Source organism: Balaenoptera physalus (assembly GCF_965194825.1).
Source record: "Balaenoptera physalus genome assembly, chromosome: 14".
NCBI lineage: Eukaryota > Metazoa > Chordata > Mammalia > Artiodactyla > Balaenopteridae > Balaenoptera > Balaenoptera physalus.
The window spans coordinates 88,066,836-88,088,224 of record NC_138893.1 but is presented as its reverse complement, the minus strand read 5'-3'; the positions used below and the strand labels follow the sequence as shown (position 1 = coordinate 88,088,224).

Below are 21,389 nucleotides of genomic sequence, written 5' to 3'. Positions count from 1 at the left end.
CAAACAAACAAAAACAAAATAAATGAGCAAACCAAACACAAATACATAGACACAGAGAACAGAGGGCGGTTGCCAGAGGCGAAGGGTCAGGGAGGAGCAGGGAGATCAAAATGGGTAAAGGGGATCAACTGTACGGTGAAAGACGGAAAATAAATTTTTGGTGGTGAGCACGTTGTAGGGTATATAGAAGCAGGAATACAATGTACATGTGAAACTTATATAATGTTATACATCAATGTTACCTTAATAAAAATCAATTAATCTTAAAAATTTTTTTAAATAGAATGCATTCCTTCATCTGTGCATGGTCTTGCCCAGCCCACCCCATTCTCCTGAGGACTGAGAGACCACAGACGCAATTTGATCCACAAAATACACAGCTCTACCGCTTCGCTTCCTGAGCCACTTCCTCTATTACTTCCTGTAATGCCCCAGACATACCGCGCCCATAGCATCCTCCCTGGCTCTGTCTAGGAGTTAGCAAGCACATGTGAAAAGACAGAGGCTAGGACTAAAAGTCTAAGAAGATAAAGAGGGGTGCTCTTGGCCCTTCTGAAAAGGCCCCACCGTCCGTCCGAGGTCTGAATAGGACAAAGGGAGTTCTTTACTCATTGTGGTTAGCCAGCAACCACACTTGTCAGGCAACCACGAGGCACAGCCTCAGGCTTCCTAAGCTCAGGGGAGTAATTAGGCTCACCAAGGAAAGAGAACAGCCACCGTGCTATGTCCAAATCAGGGTCACAGAGGCTTAACCATCCCACTAAGCAAGAACCTCCATCCTTTAAAGTCAAACTCCTACTTTGATTGTGTAGCCTGTACCACATACAGACTACCAGCTACGTTGTTAGTACTAGCTGTGTAAATTCCACTGGCTGCCATTTATTTTCTCTGCCTCAGGCAATATGTAGATCACTAGGAGACTTGGTTCCAAAGCAGTTTGTTTGATTTAATCTCATAACTAGCAATGGCAGTAAGGAACCTTGGTAATCATCCAGTCTCAACGTGTCACATTATAAATAAGCTTTCTGGGCCAAAGTTATACAGCCAGTTAACTTTATTCAACAAACATTTATTGGGTACTTACTGTATTAGAAGTGTGTCCTTGTGCTGGGAGAGACACAGGTGGAAGATGTTTGGGGTGGAGGATGTTTTGAGTAGAAGGTTCGGGGGAAGGAATTCAAAACCTCTCGTTTTCACGTGGGTGATAGTTAACATTTTATTACATCTTCAAGTGGATAGTACATATGAGAAGGAATACTAGCTTCAAGTTAAGCAAATTTTTTAAAATTTGAGAAAGAGCTGTCCTACCGTGCATGGCTTTCTTCCCCAGTTGCTGGGACCAGTAGCTGCTGAGAACAGTATGTGCAGACCCTTAAAAGAAGTGAAAAGTTATGGTACAATCCCAAAGAAAACAGGGGCAACTCTGTGCTAAGTTCATAAACAATCAACTATCCAGTTTGACTAAACCTTAGGTGACTTAGTATGTTGGCCGTGGCCACAGCCAAGTGTGGAATTAAGGATGGAAATAGAAAGGAAGACATAGAATTTACGGATAACTCCTCCAAACAATGTATCCGCTGTGTCTTATACTTTCTGAAGGCTGAATTAAACTGTAGGTTTTAATTCTTGTCTTGTCTACCAGTTCACTGTCAGCCCATGGTAGAATCAAGGTCTTCACATAAATCTATCTACATCTTTCAAGGGAAAAATATCTCCTTCCTCTTAGGACACACATGAAAGAAAAGGTGGGAACTCTGACAAAAGGCTAAATTTCCCACCAAGTCAGCATTCACAGGTTTTCGGTGCCGGAAGAACTTTCTTTTAGTGAGGTATTTTTTCATATGATTGCGCCCTAGGTTTAGATCAGAGAATAGATATTAAAACGAAGAAACAAAATGTAAAGTAATAACTGACAGAAAAGTCTTTGGGAGAAAAAAGGATGGTTTGGAAAAGGTCTCTCCTTCAGGAAAACTTACTAATGTTATGGGGGGTCCACAGAGGGTGCCCAAGTATCCCGGTATGCCTGAGACTGTCCTGGTTTTAGCACTGAAGATCCTGTATGCTGAGAAGTCCCTCGGTCTCAAGCAAACTGAAACGGTTGCTCATCACTGTCCTTCCCACTCTAGTAAAGCATTATTACAGGGGGAAAAACTTGCCCTCTGTGGTAATTAAAATCTTTGGGAAGCAGCTGTGCAAGTGTAAGTCCACTCAGAACTTCTTTTCTATTGGGGAGGGTTGAGTTGGACCAACAGTCGTTGGGCATTTTCCTGAGTCTTTAAAAGTGCTTGCTTGCTGAGCTTTGAATTTCACATATTTTGTTCCTCAGAGTAACTAAGTCAAGGCCCTGAAACCATCCCAGCCCCTGCCACCTTACCAGAACAGGAGGCTCGCAGTCTCTGCTCAGCCTCCTATTACCCTGGCCACTATCCCATCCACCAGCCTCCTCCATCCAGCATCCTCCCTTTTGCGGCTCAGCCCATTCTTCTCAAGGAGGATGAAAGTACGAGGCTTCACTTTCATCCCTTTGCTTCTGTCTGGTAGAAGATCCTGAATACCCACGTTCCTGAACCCATCCCACCCACTTTGTGGGCAGGTCAGGGAAATGAGGAGGGGAGGAAAAAACAAAACCACTGTGCCTGTCCCAATTTCCCACCAGCAGTCCAGGGCTTGATCCTTCAAAAACCAAATCTTATCTAGATCAATGATCATGCAGGCTGGTTACTGAAAAGGACAAAAGGCTTTGGGAATGTAGTGGACACTGGCCACTGGATTTTGCAAATGGCAGCTCTAGAAGTGTTGGCTCAGGGAGCCAGTTTTGTTGTTATTATTAAAATACCTAATAGCTATTGGGCACTTACCATGTGCCAGGCACTGTGTTGGGCACTTAACATGCGTTGTGTTTACATAACCTATGAGGTATTATCCATATTTTATAGCGAGGGAACAAAAGCTTTAAAAAGTTAAGTCAGGAGTTCCCTGGTGGTTCAGTGGTTCAGACTTTGTCTTCCAGTGCAGGGGGTGCGGGTTCAATCCCCGGTCGAGGAGCTAAGATCCCACAGGCCTCGCGGCCAAAAAAAAAAAAAAAAAACTCCAAAACATAAAAATCGAAGCAATACTGTAACAAATTCAATAAAGACTTTTAAAAAAATGGTCCACATCAAAAAAAATCTAAAAAAAAAAAGTTAAGTCATTTGCCCAAGGTCAGCGGCTAGGAAGCTGGGATGCAAACCCAGGCTGTCTGACACTAGTCTAACCCTGCTGTACTGCCTCCTTAACTCTGTGTTTTTCACATGAGACTTCAGGGAAGGGATGGGGGAGGGGCAGGTAGGGAAACAAAGGCAGCTCAGAAACCGAACAACCTGAAAGGTCACGTGGAGGGCACATAAACAGCTACTTGTTATCCTCCTCCCTCCCCACTGTTCAGCCCTCTTCAGGACTCAAGTCAAAGAGTACCTGTTACGGGGTCTTCAGCCACACCAAACCATGGAGTGAAATATCTGGAGTAAAAGTCAAACGCTTGAGTCTGCCCATCAGGCTCTCCCTTGATGGTGAGAATGAGTCCTTTCACCTTCCCCGTGTTTTCCACTTGCGGCAGATTCTGTGTGTTCACTTTCAGGCTCTCCAGAAATGACCTTGTTCATAAACGGGATGGATCAGGACAAAGCCATTCAATAGACTACCCACTACCCAGACTCTGTAAAGCAGGCCAGGATGCAGCTTGCCAAATGGCTCACCAGGAGGGGAACAAAACTCTCTGGCTGTGTAAATCATGGTTTGACGGAACATGGCACAGCCAGACCAAGCCAGAGCTATAAATCTGGGTGCTCGGCCATCCCCAGGGTCCTGACGAAGCCAAAAATCTTGTTTACCTGTTGTAAGTATCACTGAGCCGGACCAGGAGCTTTCGGGTATCTGGGGAATAGCGGATGTCCTGAACCAGTGTGTCACCTATGGCAGTCTATGGAGACAGACCAAAACCTCCTCAGGAATTTATGAATTTGACCCATGTTTGGAGAGCAACCTCTCATGAGCGTCTGCTCTGTGCCAGGCACACCCAACATCTCCAATCCCAGGAGTTTCAGGTCAGTTTTGGGACTCAAGGTATTGCTCAAGAAAGCCAGTTTCCTGGCAGCCAGAGACCTTGATGGGGGTTGAGTTTACCCTCTGAGTTTAGCCAAAGATAGGCACTGTTCACACGTGTTACTACGTGCCTCAACATACAACTCCTTCAAGTGGGTATTTTCCCCACAGATAAGAAGATTCAGAGAGGCCCAAGGTCACACACACACACACACACACACACACCTTGACCCAGGTCTGAGGGGCCCTGGAGTCAAAGCTCTGAATTACTACTGTCTACTATCTGTAGAGGTGGGGGCTTCATGCCTGCCTCTTGGAGGTGTTGTGAGGATTAAATGAAATAAAATGTGGAGTTCCTGCAGCAGTAACTAGAAGCTTCCACATGGGAAGGACTCAGGGCCAGCAGTCTGATTGGAAGTGGGAACTAGGGCACTTGTCTCAATGCTGCGCTGCTTGGCAAGCTCGCTGTTCTCACGTAGACTGTATGCTACAGATCAAGAACGTAGCAACATTTTCTAGAGATACCTTGATTCACCCTTTACTGGGCTGCACATAGCCTCGCTCATATCTAAGACACTGTATGTCTGTCTTGTCTTTGCTGGCTTGGGGTGCTGAGGGAGATTATGAGGGGACAAAAGCCCCTTCGAGTCATCCTGTGGCACCACCACCAGCTGCCAGCAGAACAGACAAGAGTTACATGGTAGTTGTCTGGTTGTCACTAGGTGGCTTCAGGTTCTCTAATCTTCTTTAGGGACTGAGGTGTTCTAGGTCCTATGGCCTAGACTCCCTCTGCCGTGGGTGATGCCTGGAATGTCTGCCTCTGTGACCACTGCTGACCAATGTCCCCCTTCTCTAGAAATGGGAACTCCTACAGCCCGATCTCATCTGCTCTCTGGGGCCTCTCAGTCTCTCTGAAGGGTCATCCAGCCCTTCTCTGCATGGATTCTTATGTCAATTTGAAAGTTTAATTCTCAGCTGAGAATCTTATTGCCAGTTTCTAGGAACACAAAATGACAATACTCACAATAAATAACCCTTCATCATCCTCATTTTACAAATGCCGACCCTGAGGCTTAGAGAGATCAGGTTAAGTTCTTTCTACCACGAACAAGGTCTACCACTGTGAATATTTTCCATTTTCTTGCCAATACGCTTAAAGTAGTTCATTTATGAATTTGGCCTGTCTCCCAAAACTCAAGCCATAGGTAGAGCTGAGTGTAAAATCAGAATCCATGATACTTGCTTATACTCTGAAAACTTGAAGCAAAACACTACAGAGATTACAAATGCTGAGTTGAAAATTCACTGAGAAATACCATAATACGCCATTTTACAGAATCATTTTTTCTCATGGCTGCCCTTGGTCTGGTCCTGACCTGGGCCCTTCCTGCTCTACAAACTAAGCACCTGGCCATGCAGGGCTGCTCTGGCCTTCTGGAATCTCTGGGAGACAACTGTAGTGCCTGCTGCACTGGGTGGCAGTGAGAATTAAATGAGATAATACATTAAAACACTTAGTGCATGGCACTGCACAGGGGAGACTCAAAAATGTCCGTTGTCATCATCGTCATCATCACCATCATCATCATCAAGCCCCATCCCCACACAGACCCCGTGAGGAGGCCGGTCTACGTATCTTGTCTTCTCTGTCGAGGTTCCCATGCTTTCCTGCTCTCTTCCATCAAAGTACAGCCCTGTCATCTCAGGCATATTCTCCACTAAAGACATCAGGACACCGACAGCTGCCAGGCAGTTTCCACTCTTTTCTTTCACTCTCAGCCTGACACACGACAGTCTCCCCTCCCCCACCTTTCCACGGAGGCTAATCGGATAATGAAGAGTCAGGGAAAACTGGTCAACCTTCTCACTAAATAGATTCAATATTATTTTTCTTCTTTTTTTTTCTGGCTGTGTCGGGTCTTTGTTGTGGCATAAGGGCTTCTCTCTAGTTGTGGCGTGTGGGGTTTCCCTCTCTAGTTGTGGCTCTCGGGGTCTGTAGTTTGCGCACAACGGCTCTCTCGTTGAGGCACATGGGCTTAGTTGCCCCGAGGCATGTGGGATCTTTGTTCCCTAACCAGGGATCGAACACCCGTCCCCTGCATTGTAAGGTGGATTCTTTACCACTGGACCACCAGGGAAGTCCCTAGATTCAATATTAAAATTCAAATCTCAAATGCACAGTGCAGTATTCAACCAAGCTTAGAATGGAACACTGGTACTGGTAGAATGCCTATCTGTTGAGATCAAATAGTACCGAATCTTTGTTCAAACGATAACAGATGATCAAATCACACGGCTCAGGTTTGATTCTTTTCACCAACCTTTATCAATTCCTCCACTTCATGGAAGTCCTAGATAGGGAAAAAAGACAAAACTACTGTAAAACAGGAAAGCTCTCAGTTTACGGCAATAATTAAAAAGAGCTGGGAATTCCCTGGCAGTCCAGTGGTTAGGACTCCATGCTCTCACTGCCGAGGGCCTGGTTCAGTCCCTGGTCGGGGACCTAAGATCCCATAAGCCGTGCAGGGCGGCCAAAAGAAAAAAAAAATTTAAAAGAGCTGACCTGGGGATGGGCTGGATAAAGAGGCAGGTCCAGGACAATACCGTCCTCTTCTCTTCTGGCCTTTAGTTCCCCACTCAGAGTGACAAAGGTTAGGGTGCTATTCATGTTTTCTGGCCAAAAAAAGAATTCTATTTTGTCAACTAGAAAACTTTTTGAAAGGAATCAAGAAATAGGAAAATAAACATTGTTATATAGTTGCATGTCTGTTTTGATCACTGTTATGTAGTCTTAGATTCTCTGGCAGTGTTGTCCTTTCCAGTAAAGGGGTCCCAGGTTTGGGTTACTGGGGTCCTAAGTGGAGAAAACTCTCACTGGATTCTAACTTGAGAACCAAGAACATAACTGATTGGACTTGACATCATGCTGTGCCTTTGAAAAAATTATTTAATCTCCTTAAACCTCAATTTCCTCATTAATAAAATGGGGTAATAATTAAAACTATACTAATTTCATTTTACCAATAAATTGGGGGTAATAATTAAACATAGCTCATAGGGATGCTATAATGTTTTCTAATGCAGATTTTTAACTATCCCCCTATAATACTATAGAGTTATAAACTCTACTAGTTTAAGATAAGCCAAAGGGATGACAAATAGAACATACAGGTTATGTACAACAGTCTGAGATGAACAAATCAAGCTTACCATAAACAAACCAAACTATACATAAAATCTTGATTTAAAGATTAGATCACCAACCCTGATATAATATCCCTTCACGTTACTGATACAACTTGGGCCACTTATCTCAGTGTGGGTAACATTTTTAGTGAAAACAAAGATTTGTGACTTAATTCTTTTCTCTTCCCTAATATTTCTGTAATACTTAACCATATCTCAAAGGTGAGGAAATTCAGCACTGCTGATTAACTTTTACAGAATAAAATTTACATTCTGAAACCCAAAGTTGAATTCTTCTCATTATAATTGGTGTAAGACATCATTATTTACAAAGCATTTTCTCATCGAACCTTAGGCCCACCCTGTGGAGGACTATCAGGCCTTTCTTTGGTGCTACCACTTTGCAGTTCAACTTCTCCCTGTGTTCAATTCTGCTTTCTTTACTCCCTTAACAATACTGATCTCAAGAACACTGCCCCCAATTCTTCTGGCATGCCAGTGTGTCTCAGAGTCTGCTTTCTGGGCAAACTTGACCTATTAACACCTTCCCTTATCAGCCCCATCTAAGTTACTCCCCCAGAGAACTTCTTTTTCCAACACCCTACTCCCCACAGTTACCCCTCTGTCGTATGATCCTGTTTATTTCCTTGTTTAACTTTCTGTTTGTTGTCTACACTTATTCATGGCTGCTTCCATCTCCACTTTTAGGACATTTCCCGGCATCTCTCTGCCTCATTCCCACAAAGCCCTGATCTTTATCTATTATACTAAGTGTAGCTGAGATGGAAACAGGTAGGATTAAGGTGCTGCATCCTCTTTTCACAGGGTAAATGTATACAACTGGGGCTCATTAATATTTAAAGTTCAGAGTAAAAAAGCTCTTATTGTGAAATGAATTTCAATGTGGGTGGGGACCTATTTGGGGCAAAGTATGTCTTTTGGTTCCCCAATATCATATCATGTTAGACAACTATTCTGCCTTGCAAGCTCTGCTCCTGTGTTTGTCACAGAGACCAGAGAGCTCCTATTTAGAAGAAAATGGCATTCCAGGAAACAATGACCATGGCTTTCCAACATGCATGGCACATACTCTGAAAGATCAAAGTGTTATAGAAGCTTGCTGTTTTTGTTTCTGCATAATAAATCGCATGAAATAAACTTTGCAATGTCTTTATACCAGTCACTTTGGTTCACAGGAAAGAATGTATGAGAGTTTTTTAAAATATTTGCTATTTGCTAAATGGTAAGTTCATAAAAGAAAATCACGTTACTTATTTTGTGAAACAGCACAGCTGCAGAAGCCAGGGTAGCGTGGCCACAGAGAGGAACCTCACTCACTGGTGTAAACCACCTTAATCCAAAGCAGGAACCTTCAGAGGAGAAAAAACCAAAGAGAGACGAGATCATTCCCATACAAGGGGGTCGTAAACTTTTCATTTTCTTATTCTTTTCTAAGTATTTCATTAGCATGATTCATCACTGAAACATGTTGTGAAAGGAGGAGCAAAGTCTAGGCAAGCCTCCTAGGGCCCCCGAGTGCTAGATCTGGAGCTGAAACACTCAAATTCACCAACACCTGCTCCCACAGATGAAATGAGAACCAGATTAGAAGCTCCCCCTCTCCCTCCTATCTGCCTGCAAATAGTACATGGACATTTCCCTTAACTAACATTCCCCCACTGGAAAAGCAGCTTCTCGTGCCATTCAGGAATGGTTTAAAAAAAAAAAAAAAAAGAGTATTTACTTTGTGTAAAGTTGTCAGTTGGGTGTAGTTTTTGGATAAAAGCAGTTTCAGAGAGATTCATTTCCTTTGCAATTTTTTGATGCATGTCTTCATCCAATTTCTAAATTAGAAACAAAAGGTTATTGAGACTCCAGAAACAAAAATCAGACTTCCTTGGACAGCAATTGCCACTAGTAAATAACAGTTTATTAATATTAAAAGTTATATGCCTAAAAGGAAATAATCACCAAGGAATTCAAGGCACTTTTATAAAGATGGTTTTTCAGAAATCCATGCATGCAGCCATGTGAAGAGCGGTGGAGGTTAAAAGCTAGAACAGATTCTGAAAACCTACCGGCCTGGGCTACCGTTGTCAGATTATCATCTAGTCTATCTGTGAGCATGTGTTCTCTTCTAAAAATAATTTCTGCAAATGGAAACGCCACAATCTCTCTTTCCTGTTGGATGCAGAGATGTTAGGTGCCCACTCTGAGCAGGCTGGACCACTCTGCCCCCATTTACGCACAGTTCACTCCCTTTCATGAGTCAGGCCTCAGGCCAGAGGTCACCTCCTCCAGAAAGCCTTCCAGACTGCTCTGTCTCTTCCCCCGTGCTTAGACCACCTGAAATTACTTGCTATGTCCTTTTAATGTCTGTTCCCCCCACCTCTGACTCTGGCTCTATGAGAGCACCAACTGTGGTGCTACCTTGCTTTGTCCTGGTTTGGAACAATGCTTTTATTCATCCTGGGATGGAAGGAGGTCAATAAATATTTGCTGAGTGAATAATTATCCAGTTACCCTTCATTTTAAAAACCCTCAATATAGATATTTTTATCCACTTACAGATAAACAAATTAAACACAGAAAGTTTGTGTAATATCCTAAGAACACAATACGCCTAATAAATGGTAGAGTGATTAAGAATGTGGGCTTTGCAAATGGTAAGAACCAGTGAATCTAGAGGAAAAGTATATAGATGTTCATTCTTGAAATTTTTCTTAAGTTTTTTAATTTTTCAAAATAAAACAATTTTTTATAGTGGGCTTTGGAAACAGACATAATTGGATTTGTATCCTGGGTCAGCTCCTAGAAACAGTGCAAGAGTGGGCAAGTCATTTCACCTCCTGGAGCCTCAGCTTCTATGCCTTTAAAGTGAGAATAATAGTACTTAGGTCAAAGGGTTATTGTGAAGACACATACATACATATACATGCATACACACACATACACACATTCCTCTTAACTCAAGGGAAAAAAATGGGCTGAAGCATGAATTTTCTTTTTGAGAATGAAAAGCAATTTTTTAATCAACAAAATGATCACTACTTAGATTTTGAATTCTAAAGAAATCTCAAGACATTAACTATACTCCAATAAAAAGTCATTTAAAAAAAAAGAAATCTCAAGACAAATGTATTTTTGCTTTGGCAAAACTTACTATTCTTGAGCTCCTGAAACCCATAAATAATAATTATACTTTATTCTAATAAATTCATAATTCACTTATCTGAGTTATGCAAGTTAAACACCCTTGTCTTTTAGTTGATTCAAATTCTTTTGAAACACTTTCCATATACTCATATAACATTACAGATATGTTTACCTATTAAAGTTTCTGTATTGAAAAAAAAGGCATAAAACAGCCGTTGTGAAAAATCAGTCATGATTTTTAAAATATCAGCTGATGTAAAAATCCTAACAGGAGACTTACTAAGCTTTTCTTAAAGGAGCTCTGTATTAAAAATCTGTAGAGGCTCTGTAGTCCTACAGAAAGAGAAATCACTTAAGACATAGATACTTATTTTCTGAAAAAATAACACAATGGGTTTTTCTGTTTGTTTTTTACTTAACGTTTTTCTTTCAAAAGATTTAATCCAATAACGCATATAAAGTGCTCATCACAGTGCCTGATACATAGTAAGTACTTGATAAACATTACCTTTTTTTTTTTTTTAAACGTTACCTTTTTGAGTGGTTCAAAGCCAGTGCTTTAACCTGCCGCACTGCACTGCCTCCCCATAACAAGGGAGTTATTATTATCCCTTTAACAGGCTGCAGGCAAGAAAACCAATGTCTATCCGGTAAAATGGACTCCTGAAGGCAGAATCGATCACGGAGTGCCATGCTGGGCCACCAGCATCAGCACCATTCCCAAGGGAATGTGTTAGAAATGGAGAGTCTCAGGCCCTGCCCCAGACCCTCTGAATCAGAATCTCCATCTTAACCAGAAACCAGGTGAGCCGTGCGCACATCAAAGTCTGGGGAGCCCTGGTGTGTAAGATATGGTCCTGTGGTCAAGGGCCTGAGCCTCTCAGTGGAGGAGTCGAGATAGATACAGAAATCAGCAATGGATTTTGACATTAAGTACTCTAGGACTTTAAAGGTGAGGACTTGATGTGGACCTAGAAAAAGGGAAGATTTTGGTGAGTTGGACAGGAAAATGTGGGCAAAAAGCTTTGTATTGGGGACGCTTCTTGGGCAAATCACTTGACCTCACTTCTTTATCCTTCTGTTAAATCTTTGACACTCTAGGATTCTGTAAGCTAAGGTAAGGAGAATTAGGATGGTAGGAATGAAGTGGAATGAGCACATGTCACACCTCTGGGCACCTGTGGGCCTGGGGAGTGAGAAGTCCCACCTGAGTAGAGGAGGGGGTTGGGTGCTGCTGAGGCCAACAAGGCAACAATGTTCAGAAGTGAACTCAAGCGCTTCGCAGGGGCCTGTTGAATGTTCCCCATGGAAACTGGCCCACCTGCCCGTGCACATAACACCTGAGAGAAACTCAGAGCCATTTAATTCCCCAGTGCTGAGTCAGCAGTCACAGGCCTCAAAGGTGATTGAAGGGTTGATGAAGAAAAGCCTGGATTTGCCTCCTTGACTGCAGGAACCTGCAGTGCCTGCCAGTCCTTCCTGTATCTCATCTGGCCAAACTCCCTATCCTTGTCCTTCCTTTCTTTGCCTCTTGCTTCCCTTGATCTTTGGGACCAGAGTCTCTAAAAGTATTAAAGCATTTCACATTGTAGCCAAGCTCACCATCTATTGGTAATAGATTCCTCTGCAAATGGGCTTTTTTGCACATCAGCTAAAAACACACACTTCACTGACCATCAACTCTTTAATTTTCTCTGCTTTGGTACATTTCACCAATTACAATTTGAATTTCTGTAAGTGCAATTTCTGCCCCAGAACACTGAAAATGCACCTGTTATTTGCCTGAGGGGCCAGAGACAATGTAGAAAGTATGACAGTAGCAGCCCTCAATGTGCACCACACGTGGCTGAATTTCTACACTGGAACCAAAGATCAAAATAATGGTGAATCATGAGAAGATGAATATTGCTTCAACTTGGAGAGCTTTAGGAAAAAAAGAATGAGACTACATTCATTCAAAATACTGAATTTTGGTTCCAATAATGTTTCCATTTTACACTACAAGCTTATTTTTAAATGTAACACATAATAGTTTCAAACCAAACCGATAACTGTTAGTTCTCTTGCTTTAATATCCATTTCCTTTTGCCAATTTCACATGAGTCAAGCTTCCTGCAGCAAAATTAGAGCCATGTTTGTTTTTCTGCCTTCCAATGTACTGCGTTGGGACACTGAGATTCCATCACTATACGGCCCGCGAAAGATTAATGATCAGAAAATCAGAGTAAAGTTTTAAAATACTCCCACCTTGTGGCAGTTTAGAAATATGACAGCCTAAACAGGACAGTCCTGCTCTGTTTATTTGTCCCTCTGCTTTCCTTCCAGCAACGGAAAAGCACTTGGATGTAGAAAGTTCTAAATCATCTAGGAAGAAATTCCTTTTGAGGAATTCCTGGCTGTCTACCACAAGCTGGACACTGTGCTAGGATCAAGATTCCTTTCGAGGCACTTGGATTTCCGATTGTAAAGTTATGTCCACACATTGCAGCACTCAAACTGCAGGCCATCTTCAGTTGCTTCCAATGGATCTCATGAATGCTTAGTCTCTCCAGCTCCATCACAAAACCCAAAGCACATACTCACTTTGCATACCCTGCCCACCCCACCCTACCAATGAGAACAAAAGATGAATAATTGTTGGCTAACTAGAACTCTTAGAAGGAGATTTTGCCATAATATCACTGATTATAATATTTTCACTTTCACTCAACAGGTATCTATTTAGTGCCTCCCATGTGCTAGGCCTTGTGTGTTGGAACAAGTCAGAATAGATTAAGATCTCATGGAATGTACAGTAGTGAGAGAGACAGGCACTGAATGAATTACAACAAGAGTGATGCATGTTATCAACTGGGAAGGGGTGCCGTGGGAGCACATAAAAGGGGAGGACATCTAGTCTAGTATTGAGTACAGTGGGTTAAAAGCATGGGCCCTGGGCTTCCCTGGTGGCGCAGTGGTTGCGAATCTGCCTGCCAATGCAGGGGACACAGGTTCGAGCCCTGGTCTGGGAAGATCCCACATGCTGCGGAGCAACTAGGCCCGTGAGCCACAACTACTGAGCCTTCGCGTCTGGAGCCTGTGCTCCGCAACAAGAGAGGCTGCAATAGTGAGAGGCCCGCACACCGCGATTAAGAGTAAAAGCATGGGCCCTGCAGTCAGGCAGACCTGGGGTGGGATTCTGAAGTCAGCCATTTAACCTTCTTCTGCCTCCGTTTTCTCATCTGTAAAATGGGGATAATAATAATAAGACCTACTCATAGAGTGGTTGTGAGGGTGAAATGAAAAGAAATTAGCACAGTATGTATCTGGCTGAACTTGCCTGAAGTCACTGCCCTCAAAGCTGAGAGTTATGTTCTAGAAGCCAGTGAGGATACTTGGGAAGCAGAAATTCCCACATTAACATTTCCTTTTCCTTCGTGTTGCTCTCTTCCCTCAAATAGCAAAGGAAAACACTTCAACGTCCTAAAAGAATCTTCTCTGAACTTTGCATCATTTTTCTGGGCATAAAAATGAGATAAGAGGTTGTAACCCTCTAGAAACCCCAGGAGCCTCTGACCCAGTATGGTCACACTGAGCCAGTGATCCTCTCTCTAAGGAAGGGCAGCAAGTTTGGAAATGGCCACCGCACATGAGTTAAAACATGGATTGAACACAGCATTGCTATACACCTGTTTTTCTTTAAATATATAGCCCACCAAGCTGTAAAAGGGGCTTTTGGTCGTCCCTAAATTTAACCAGATAAACCAGAACAGCAAGTACTTTAGGAACTAAAACTAAGCATTCCTCTTTAAAAGTGTGAAGCCAGGGACTTCCCTGGCAGTCCAGTGGTTAAGAGGTCACCTTCCAAAGCAGGGGTTGCGGGTTCAATCCCTGGTTGGGAGCTAAGATTCCCACATACCTCAGGGCCCAAAAAACCAAAACATAAAACAGAAGCAATATTGTAACAGACTCAATAAAAACTTTTTAAAAAAAAGTGTGAAGCCGATCCTCCTTGCTGTCACTGGAAATGATTAGCAGTGTTTAAAAGAATAGAAACACACATATATGAATATTACATTTGATCCTAGCACAGTGTCCAGCTTATGGTAGACAGCCAGTAACGGCCAGTTGAATCGGGATAAATAAATACACTGGGCACACAACAAAGTTGTTTTTATGGATAATTTAAACAGGAAAACTCCAGGATAAGCCTCTCTTTAGAGAAGGTATCTTCTGAAACAATGGTTTTCAACTGGGGGCGATTTTTGATGGTCATGTCTGGGGGAGGAGGAGAGACTACTGTCATCTAGTGGGTCAAAGCCCAGGATCTGCCCAACATTTTACAATGCACATGACGGCCTCACACAATAAAGAACTTGCCAGTCCAAAATGTCAATAACACTGCTATTGAGAAGCCCTGCCCTAAAAACACACACACACATACATACACATACATATACACCCACACACACACAAAACGACAACAACAAAAACAAAAACCTTAAGGCTTTGTTAGAATATGAAGGAGAATAAATATGGCTCCTTACCTCTGTTGAGGTTATTTTCACTAAACAGTAAAGATGGTTTAAAGAAAAATAAACAAAGTACCACTCCTTTTCACTACCACAGCCCTCTGACCTATTCCAATAGTTGGTCAGGAGTTCCTATAGTTTTTACACAGCTGTCATTGTAATGTATCTATTTCACTTTTTAAAATATTGTTTCTAGGGCTTCCCTGGTGGCGCAGTGGTTGAGAATCTGCCTGCCAATGCAGGGGACACGGGTTCGAGCCCTGGTCTGGGAAGATCCCACATGCCGCAGAGCAACTAGGCCCGTGAGCCACAACTACTGAGCCTGCGCGTCTGGAGCCTGTGCTCCGCAACAAGAGAGGCTGCGATAGTGAGAGGTCCGCGCACCGCGATGAAGAGTGGCCCCCGCTTGCCACAACTAGAGAAAGCCCTCGCACAGAAACGAAGACCCAACAGAGCCAAAAATAAATAAATAAATAAATTTATTACCAAAAAAAATTGTTTCAATACATTTTCCATGTCTCTACATCATCTTTATTGTAAAATTGTCAGGCATTTGAGAAAACCATCGATTTTTTGAAATTAAAAATTTTTTTTTCAAATGTCTGTTTCATGTTCCATTTAGCCCTTAATCTGTTTTTGCTTTCACCTAATGTACAGTGTTATAAGTTCCCCATGTGAAAATTTTTAAAATGGACTTGTCTAGAAAGGAAAACACAACTTTAGAATATTCTAGAAGCTCTGGGAATGTTGTTACCCAGAATTTTTTCCTTTCCTTCCAGCAGTCTCTTATCAAGTATTCCAAAAGCTCAAAGTACAATTACCTAGTCTTTAGTTTGTCCACCAAGTTTTTCTATAGTTAGTCTCATCTCAGTCAAATTTTAAATAATTTTAAACAAAATGAAAAAGAATATTCCTTTGCAGCCCTGCACTTAAAATCTGAAGCATTTTCTCCCCCATAAAAATCCAATGTTGTTCCATGCTCTGCATCCCCATGGGACCTGGCATGAGTCCCCATGGTATCCGGTACCTGGTCTTTCAGCCTCTGTGGTAACTATGGGAAATTGATCAGGTTTAAAAGTGTATTTCCCCTGCTAGACTCTGAGCACCTCAAGGACAGGCAAACTTACTGATCTCTATACCTCCCGTCCCTACCCTGGAGCCTGGCTCACGGTAGATGTCAACAAATATTTGTAGACTATGTAATGACAGGCTGAACACCTAATGAATTGTCAGCATTATAAGGTTTAGCACTTATCTGTCTATGATATTCTCCTGAGTTCACTTGTGTTCTCTCTAGGTGTTTCAGGTGTCCACTATCTCCAGCCATGTGTAAAAGAATCCAAGGGTGGAAACAACAGTTTATACCTCCATTTTAATTTTTATTGATTACGCATTGGGGAAAGTGCTAGATTAGCCTCCAGGAGAGCAGGATTCTTGTGTCCACAGGATACAAAACTAGCAAACTAGTCTTTAGATATCTATTCAGTTGTCCCTGACAGGCCATCAAATTAGCCTGGTCTCACAGGTCTAAGGCACAGAAGTGAATTGAGAGACTCTTCAGAAAGCGTCCCCAGACGGATCATAGACGTCATCTTCTTTTTCTTTCTTCCTTTCGTACTAAAGCATATTGCTTCGAACTATGCTAAGTTTTTGGTTAAATTTTTATTTCCTAGCTTTTCCAAATATATAAATAACATGCAAAATATATTTTAATGGAGAGAGAGAGAGGGGAGAGAGAGAGAGATCCTAAGTCTGGAGTTTAGTGACTGTACTGGAGGTAAAAAGGAGTAAATTGAGGAATAATACTGATTCTTGTCATCTGGTGAAACCGAGTACATAAATCACTCAAAACTTTTCTAAAACTCTTCAAGAATATTACATGGGGACATGGGGCAAATATATTAAGGCTCTTTTTTAAATTTTTAAATTTAATTTTATTTTTGGCTGCGTTGGGTCTTCGTTGCTGCACGTGGGCTTTCTCTAGTTGTGGCAAGCGGGTCTGTTCTTCGTTGCAGTGCTCGGGCTTCTCATTGCGGTGGCTTCTCTTGTTGCGGAGCACAGGCTCCAGGTGCAGGGGCTTCAGTAGTTGTGGCTCGCGGGCTCTAAAGCGCAGGCTCAGTAGGTGCGGCACACGGGCTTAGTTGCTCCGCGGCATGTGGGATCTTCCCGGAGCAAGGCTCAAACCCGTGTCCCCGCATTTAGCAGGCGGATTCTTTTTTTTTTTTTTTCTTTTTTTTTTTTTTTTAAGGCAGTGGCATTTATTGATTGATTGATTACTATGTTGGGTCTTCGTTTCTGTGCTAGGGCTTCCTGTAGTTGCGGCAAGCGGGGGCCACTCTTCATCGCGGTGCGCGGGCCTCTCACCATCGCGGCCTCCCCTGTTGCGGAGCACAGGCTCCAGACGCGCAGGCTCAGCAGTTGTGGCTCACGGGCCTAGTTGCTCCGTGGCATGTGGGATCTTCCCAGACCAGGGCGCGAACCCGTGTCCCCTGCATTAGCAGGCAGACTCCCAACCACTGCGCCACCAGGGAAGCCCCCAGCAGGCGGATTCTTAACCACTGTGCTACCAGGGAAGCCCAAGGTAAGATGAGGACTCTTGATCACCATTTTGCTGCTCCATTTGACGGAGAAAATAGGTATACCAAAGACTCAATTAATAATATTCACCTGTCTCAGTAAAACCTCAGCCATTCTCCATCTTGATTTACACTAGAATCACCCGGGGAGCTTTAAAGAACAGTGCTGCTTGGGTCCCACCCCCAGAGATTCTATTGTGATTGGCTGGGCATAGGAATTTTTAAAGCACCTCAGGTGATTTTAATCTGCTGCCAGCTTGATGTTTGCACTCAAAGGCCCCAACTTAATAAGACTTTTTTTAATGTGTTATTTTTTTATTGGAGTATAATTGCTTTACAATGTTGTGTTAGTTTCTGCTGTACAGTGAAGTGAACCAGGTATATTTATACATATATCCCCTCCCTCTTGGACCTCCCCCACCTCACATCCCACCCATCTAGGTCATCACAGAGCACAGAGCTGAGCTCCTTGTGCTATACAGCAGATTCCCACTAGCTATCTATTTTACACATGGTGGTGTATTTATGTCAAACTTAATCTCCCAATTCATCCCACCCTCCCCTCCCCCCACTCCCCACCGTGTTCGCTACTTCTGCCTTTCTATTCCTGCCCTTTAAGATCATCAGTTGCTTACTGTGTTCCTGAAGTAATTTTTAGAAAATCTACTCTTGTACTAACTGCTCTGAGTGGAAGCGTACCTTGGCTTGTTTCCTAATACCCAGGTAACAACACAAAGCATCTAAGGTCAAAGAAAATTTAACTCTTCTGTTAAAACTTATCCAATTGAAGAGCCATTTTTAAAATGAGACTTTCAGTAAGCTGAGTTCTCCCTATGTTAGAGCTTAATTCCTTCTATCTTTCTACTAAATTACTTAATTCCTTGCAAAATGTCTCATCTTTGGTTCTGAAAAGAATTTCTAATTGTCTGAACTATAGGTAAGGTTAAAAATATCCAGCTAGGGAGAGGAGATTAACCAAGATGGCGGAGTAGAAGGACGTGCTCTCACTCCCTCTTGCGAGAGCACCAGAATCAAAACTGGCTGCTGGACAATCATTGACAGGAAGAACCTGGACTTCACCAAGGAGGATACCCCACATCCAAGGACAGAGGAGAAGCCACAGTGAGACGGTAGGAGGGGCGCAATCAGAGTAAAATCAAATCCCATAACTGCTGGGTGGGTGACTCACAGACTGGCGAACATTTATACCATAGAAGTCCACCCACTGGAGTGAAGGTTCTGAGCCCCACGTCAGGCTTCCCAACCTGGGGGTCCGGCTACGGGAGAAGGAATTCCTAGAGAATCAGACTTTGAAGCCTAGTGGGAATTGATTGCAGGACTTTGACAGGACTGGGGGAAACAGAGACCCCACTCTTGGAGGGCACACACAAAGTAATCTGTGCATCGGGACCCAGGGGAAGGAGCAGTGACCCTGGGGGAGACTGAACCAGACCTACCTGCTGGTGTTGGGGGGTCTCCTGCAGAGGCGAGTGGTGGCTCTGTTTCACCGGGGGGATAAGGACACTGGCAGCCGAGGTTCTGTGAAGTTCTCCTTGCCGTGAGCCCTCCCAGAGTCTGCCATTAACCCCACCAAAAAGCACGGGTAGGCTCCAGTGTTGGGTTGCCTCAGGCAAAACAACCAACAGGGAGGGAACCCAGCCCCACCCATCAACAGTCAAGTGGATTAAGGTTTTACTGAGCTCTGACCGCCACAGCAACAGGGAGGGAACCCAGCCCCACCCATCAACAGTCAAGTGGATTAAGGTTTTACTGAGCTCTGACCGCCACAGCAACAGTCAGCTCTACCCACCACCAGAGCCTACCATCAAGCCTCTTAGATAGCCTCAACCACCAGAGGGCAGAGAGCAGAAGCAAGAAAAACTACAATCCTGCAGCCTGTGGACCAAAAACCACAGTTACAGAAAGATAGAGAAGATGAAAAGGCAGAGGGCTATATTACCAGATGAAGGAACAAGAAAAAACCCCAGAAAAACAACTAAATGAAGTGGAGATAGGCAACCTTCCAGAGAAAGAATTCAGAATAATGATAGTGAAGATGATCCAGGACCTCGGAATAAGAATGGAGGCAAAGATTGAGAAGATGCAAGAAATGATTAACAAAGACCTAGAAGAATTAAAGAACAAACAAACAGAGATGACCAATACAATAACTGAAATGAAAACTACACTAGAAGGAATCAATAGCAGAATAACTGAGGCAGAAGAACGGATAAGTGACCTGGAAGACAGAATGGTGGAATTCACTGCTGCGGAACAGACTAAAGAAAAAAGAAGGAAAAGAAATGAAGACAGCCTAAGAGACCTCTGGGACAACATTAAACGCAACAACATTCGCATTATAGGGGTCCCAGAAGGAGAAGAGAGAGAGAAAGGACCAGAGAAAATATTTGAAGAGATTATAGTCGAAAACTTCCCTAACATGGGAAAGGAGATAGCCACCCAAGTCCAGGAAGCGCAGAGAGTCCCATACAGAATAAACCCAAGGAGAAACACGCCGAGACACATAGTAATCAAAGTGGCAAAAATTAAAGACAAAGAAAAATTATTGAAAGCAGCAAGGGAAAAACGACAAATAACATACAAGGGAACTCCCATAAGGTTAACAGCTGATTTCTCAGCAGAAACTCTGCAAGCCAGAAGGGAGTGGCATGATATACTTAAAGTGATGAAAGGGAAGAACCTACAACCAAGATTACTCTACCCGGCAAGGATCTCATTTAGATTTGATGGAGAAATCAAAAGCTTTACAGACAAGCAAAAGCTAAGAGAATTCAGCACCACCAAACCAGCTCTACAACAAATGCTAAAGGAACTTCTCTAAGTGGGAAACACAAGAGAAGAAAAGGACCTACAAAAACAAACCCAAAACAATTAAGAAAATGGTCATAGGAACATACATATCGATAATTACCTTAAACGTGAATGGATTAAACGCCCCAACCAAAAGATATAGACTGGATGAATGGATACAAAAACAGGACCCATATATATGCTGTCTACAAGAGACCCACTTTAGACCTAGGGACACATACAGACTGAAAGTTAGGGGATGGAAAAAGATATTCCATGCAAATGGAAATCAAAAGAAAGCTGGAGTAGCTATACTCATATCAGATAAAATAGACTTTAAAATAAAGAATGTTACAAGAGACAAGGAAGGACACTACATAATGATCCAGGGATCAATCCAAGAAGAAGATATAACAATTATAAATATATATGCACCCAACATAGGAGCACCTCAATACATAAGGCAACTGCTAACAGCTATAAAAGAGGAAATCGACAGTAACACAATAATAGTGGGGGACTTTAACACTTCACTTACACCAATGGACAGATCATCCAAAATGAAAATAAATAAGGAAACAGAAGCTTTAAATGACACAATAGACCAGATAGATTTAATTGATATATATAGGACATTCCATCCAAAAACAGCAGATTACACATTCTTCTCAAGTGCGCACGGAACATTCTCCAGGATAGATCACATCTTGGGTCACAAATCAAGCCTCAGTAAATTTAAGAAAATTGAAATCATACCAAGCATCTTTTCTGACCACAACGCTATGAGATTAGAAATGAATTACAGGGAAAAAAACGTAAAAAAGACAAACACATGGAGGCTAAACAATACGTTACTAAATAACCAAAAGATCACTGAAGAAATCAAAGAGGAAATAAAAAAATACCTAGAGACAAATGACAATGAAAACACGACGACCCAAAACCTATGGGATGCAGCAAAAGCGGTTCTAAGAGGGAGGTTTATAGCTATACAAGCCTACCTAAAGAAACAAGAAAAATCTCAAGTAAACAATCTAACCTTACACCTAAAGAAACTAGAGAAAGAAGA

At 42.6% G+C, this 21,389-nt stretch overlaps 1 protein-coding gene across 8 annotated transcripts in view; it reads right to left on the bottom strand.

Annotated features, from left to right (window-relative positions):
• The window catches only part of PBLD (phenazine biosynthesis like protein domain containing), a 43,446-nt gene that overhangs the window by 943 nt on the left and 21,114 nt on the right, over positions 1 to 21,389 (bottom strand). For 7 of the 8 annotated variants that reach the window (XM_082424593.1, XM_082424594.1, XM_082424591.1 and 4 more), the window contains 7 exons: positions 9,011 to 9,110; positions 8,538 to 8,636; positions 6,644 to 6,753; positions 6,402 to 6,431; positions 3,870 to 3,958; positions 3,454 to 3,632; positions 1,309 to 1,371 (listed from right to left, as the gene is read on the bottom strand). In XM_082424593.1, the coding sequence (XP_082280719.1) occupies positions 1,309 to 1,371; positions 3,454 to 3,632; positions 3,870 to 3,958; positions 6,402 to 6,431; positions 6,644 to 6,753; positions 8,538 to 8,636; positions 9,011 to 9,110 (670 nt within the window). The remainder of the gene's footprint in view (positions 1 to 1,308; positions 1,372 to 3,453; positions 3,633 to 3,869; positions 3,959 to 6,401; positions 6,432 to 6,643; positions 6,754 to 8,537; positions 8,637 to 9,010; positions 9,111 to 21,389) is intronic. The other variant, XM_082424596.1, reaches the window with a different exon arrangement.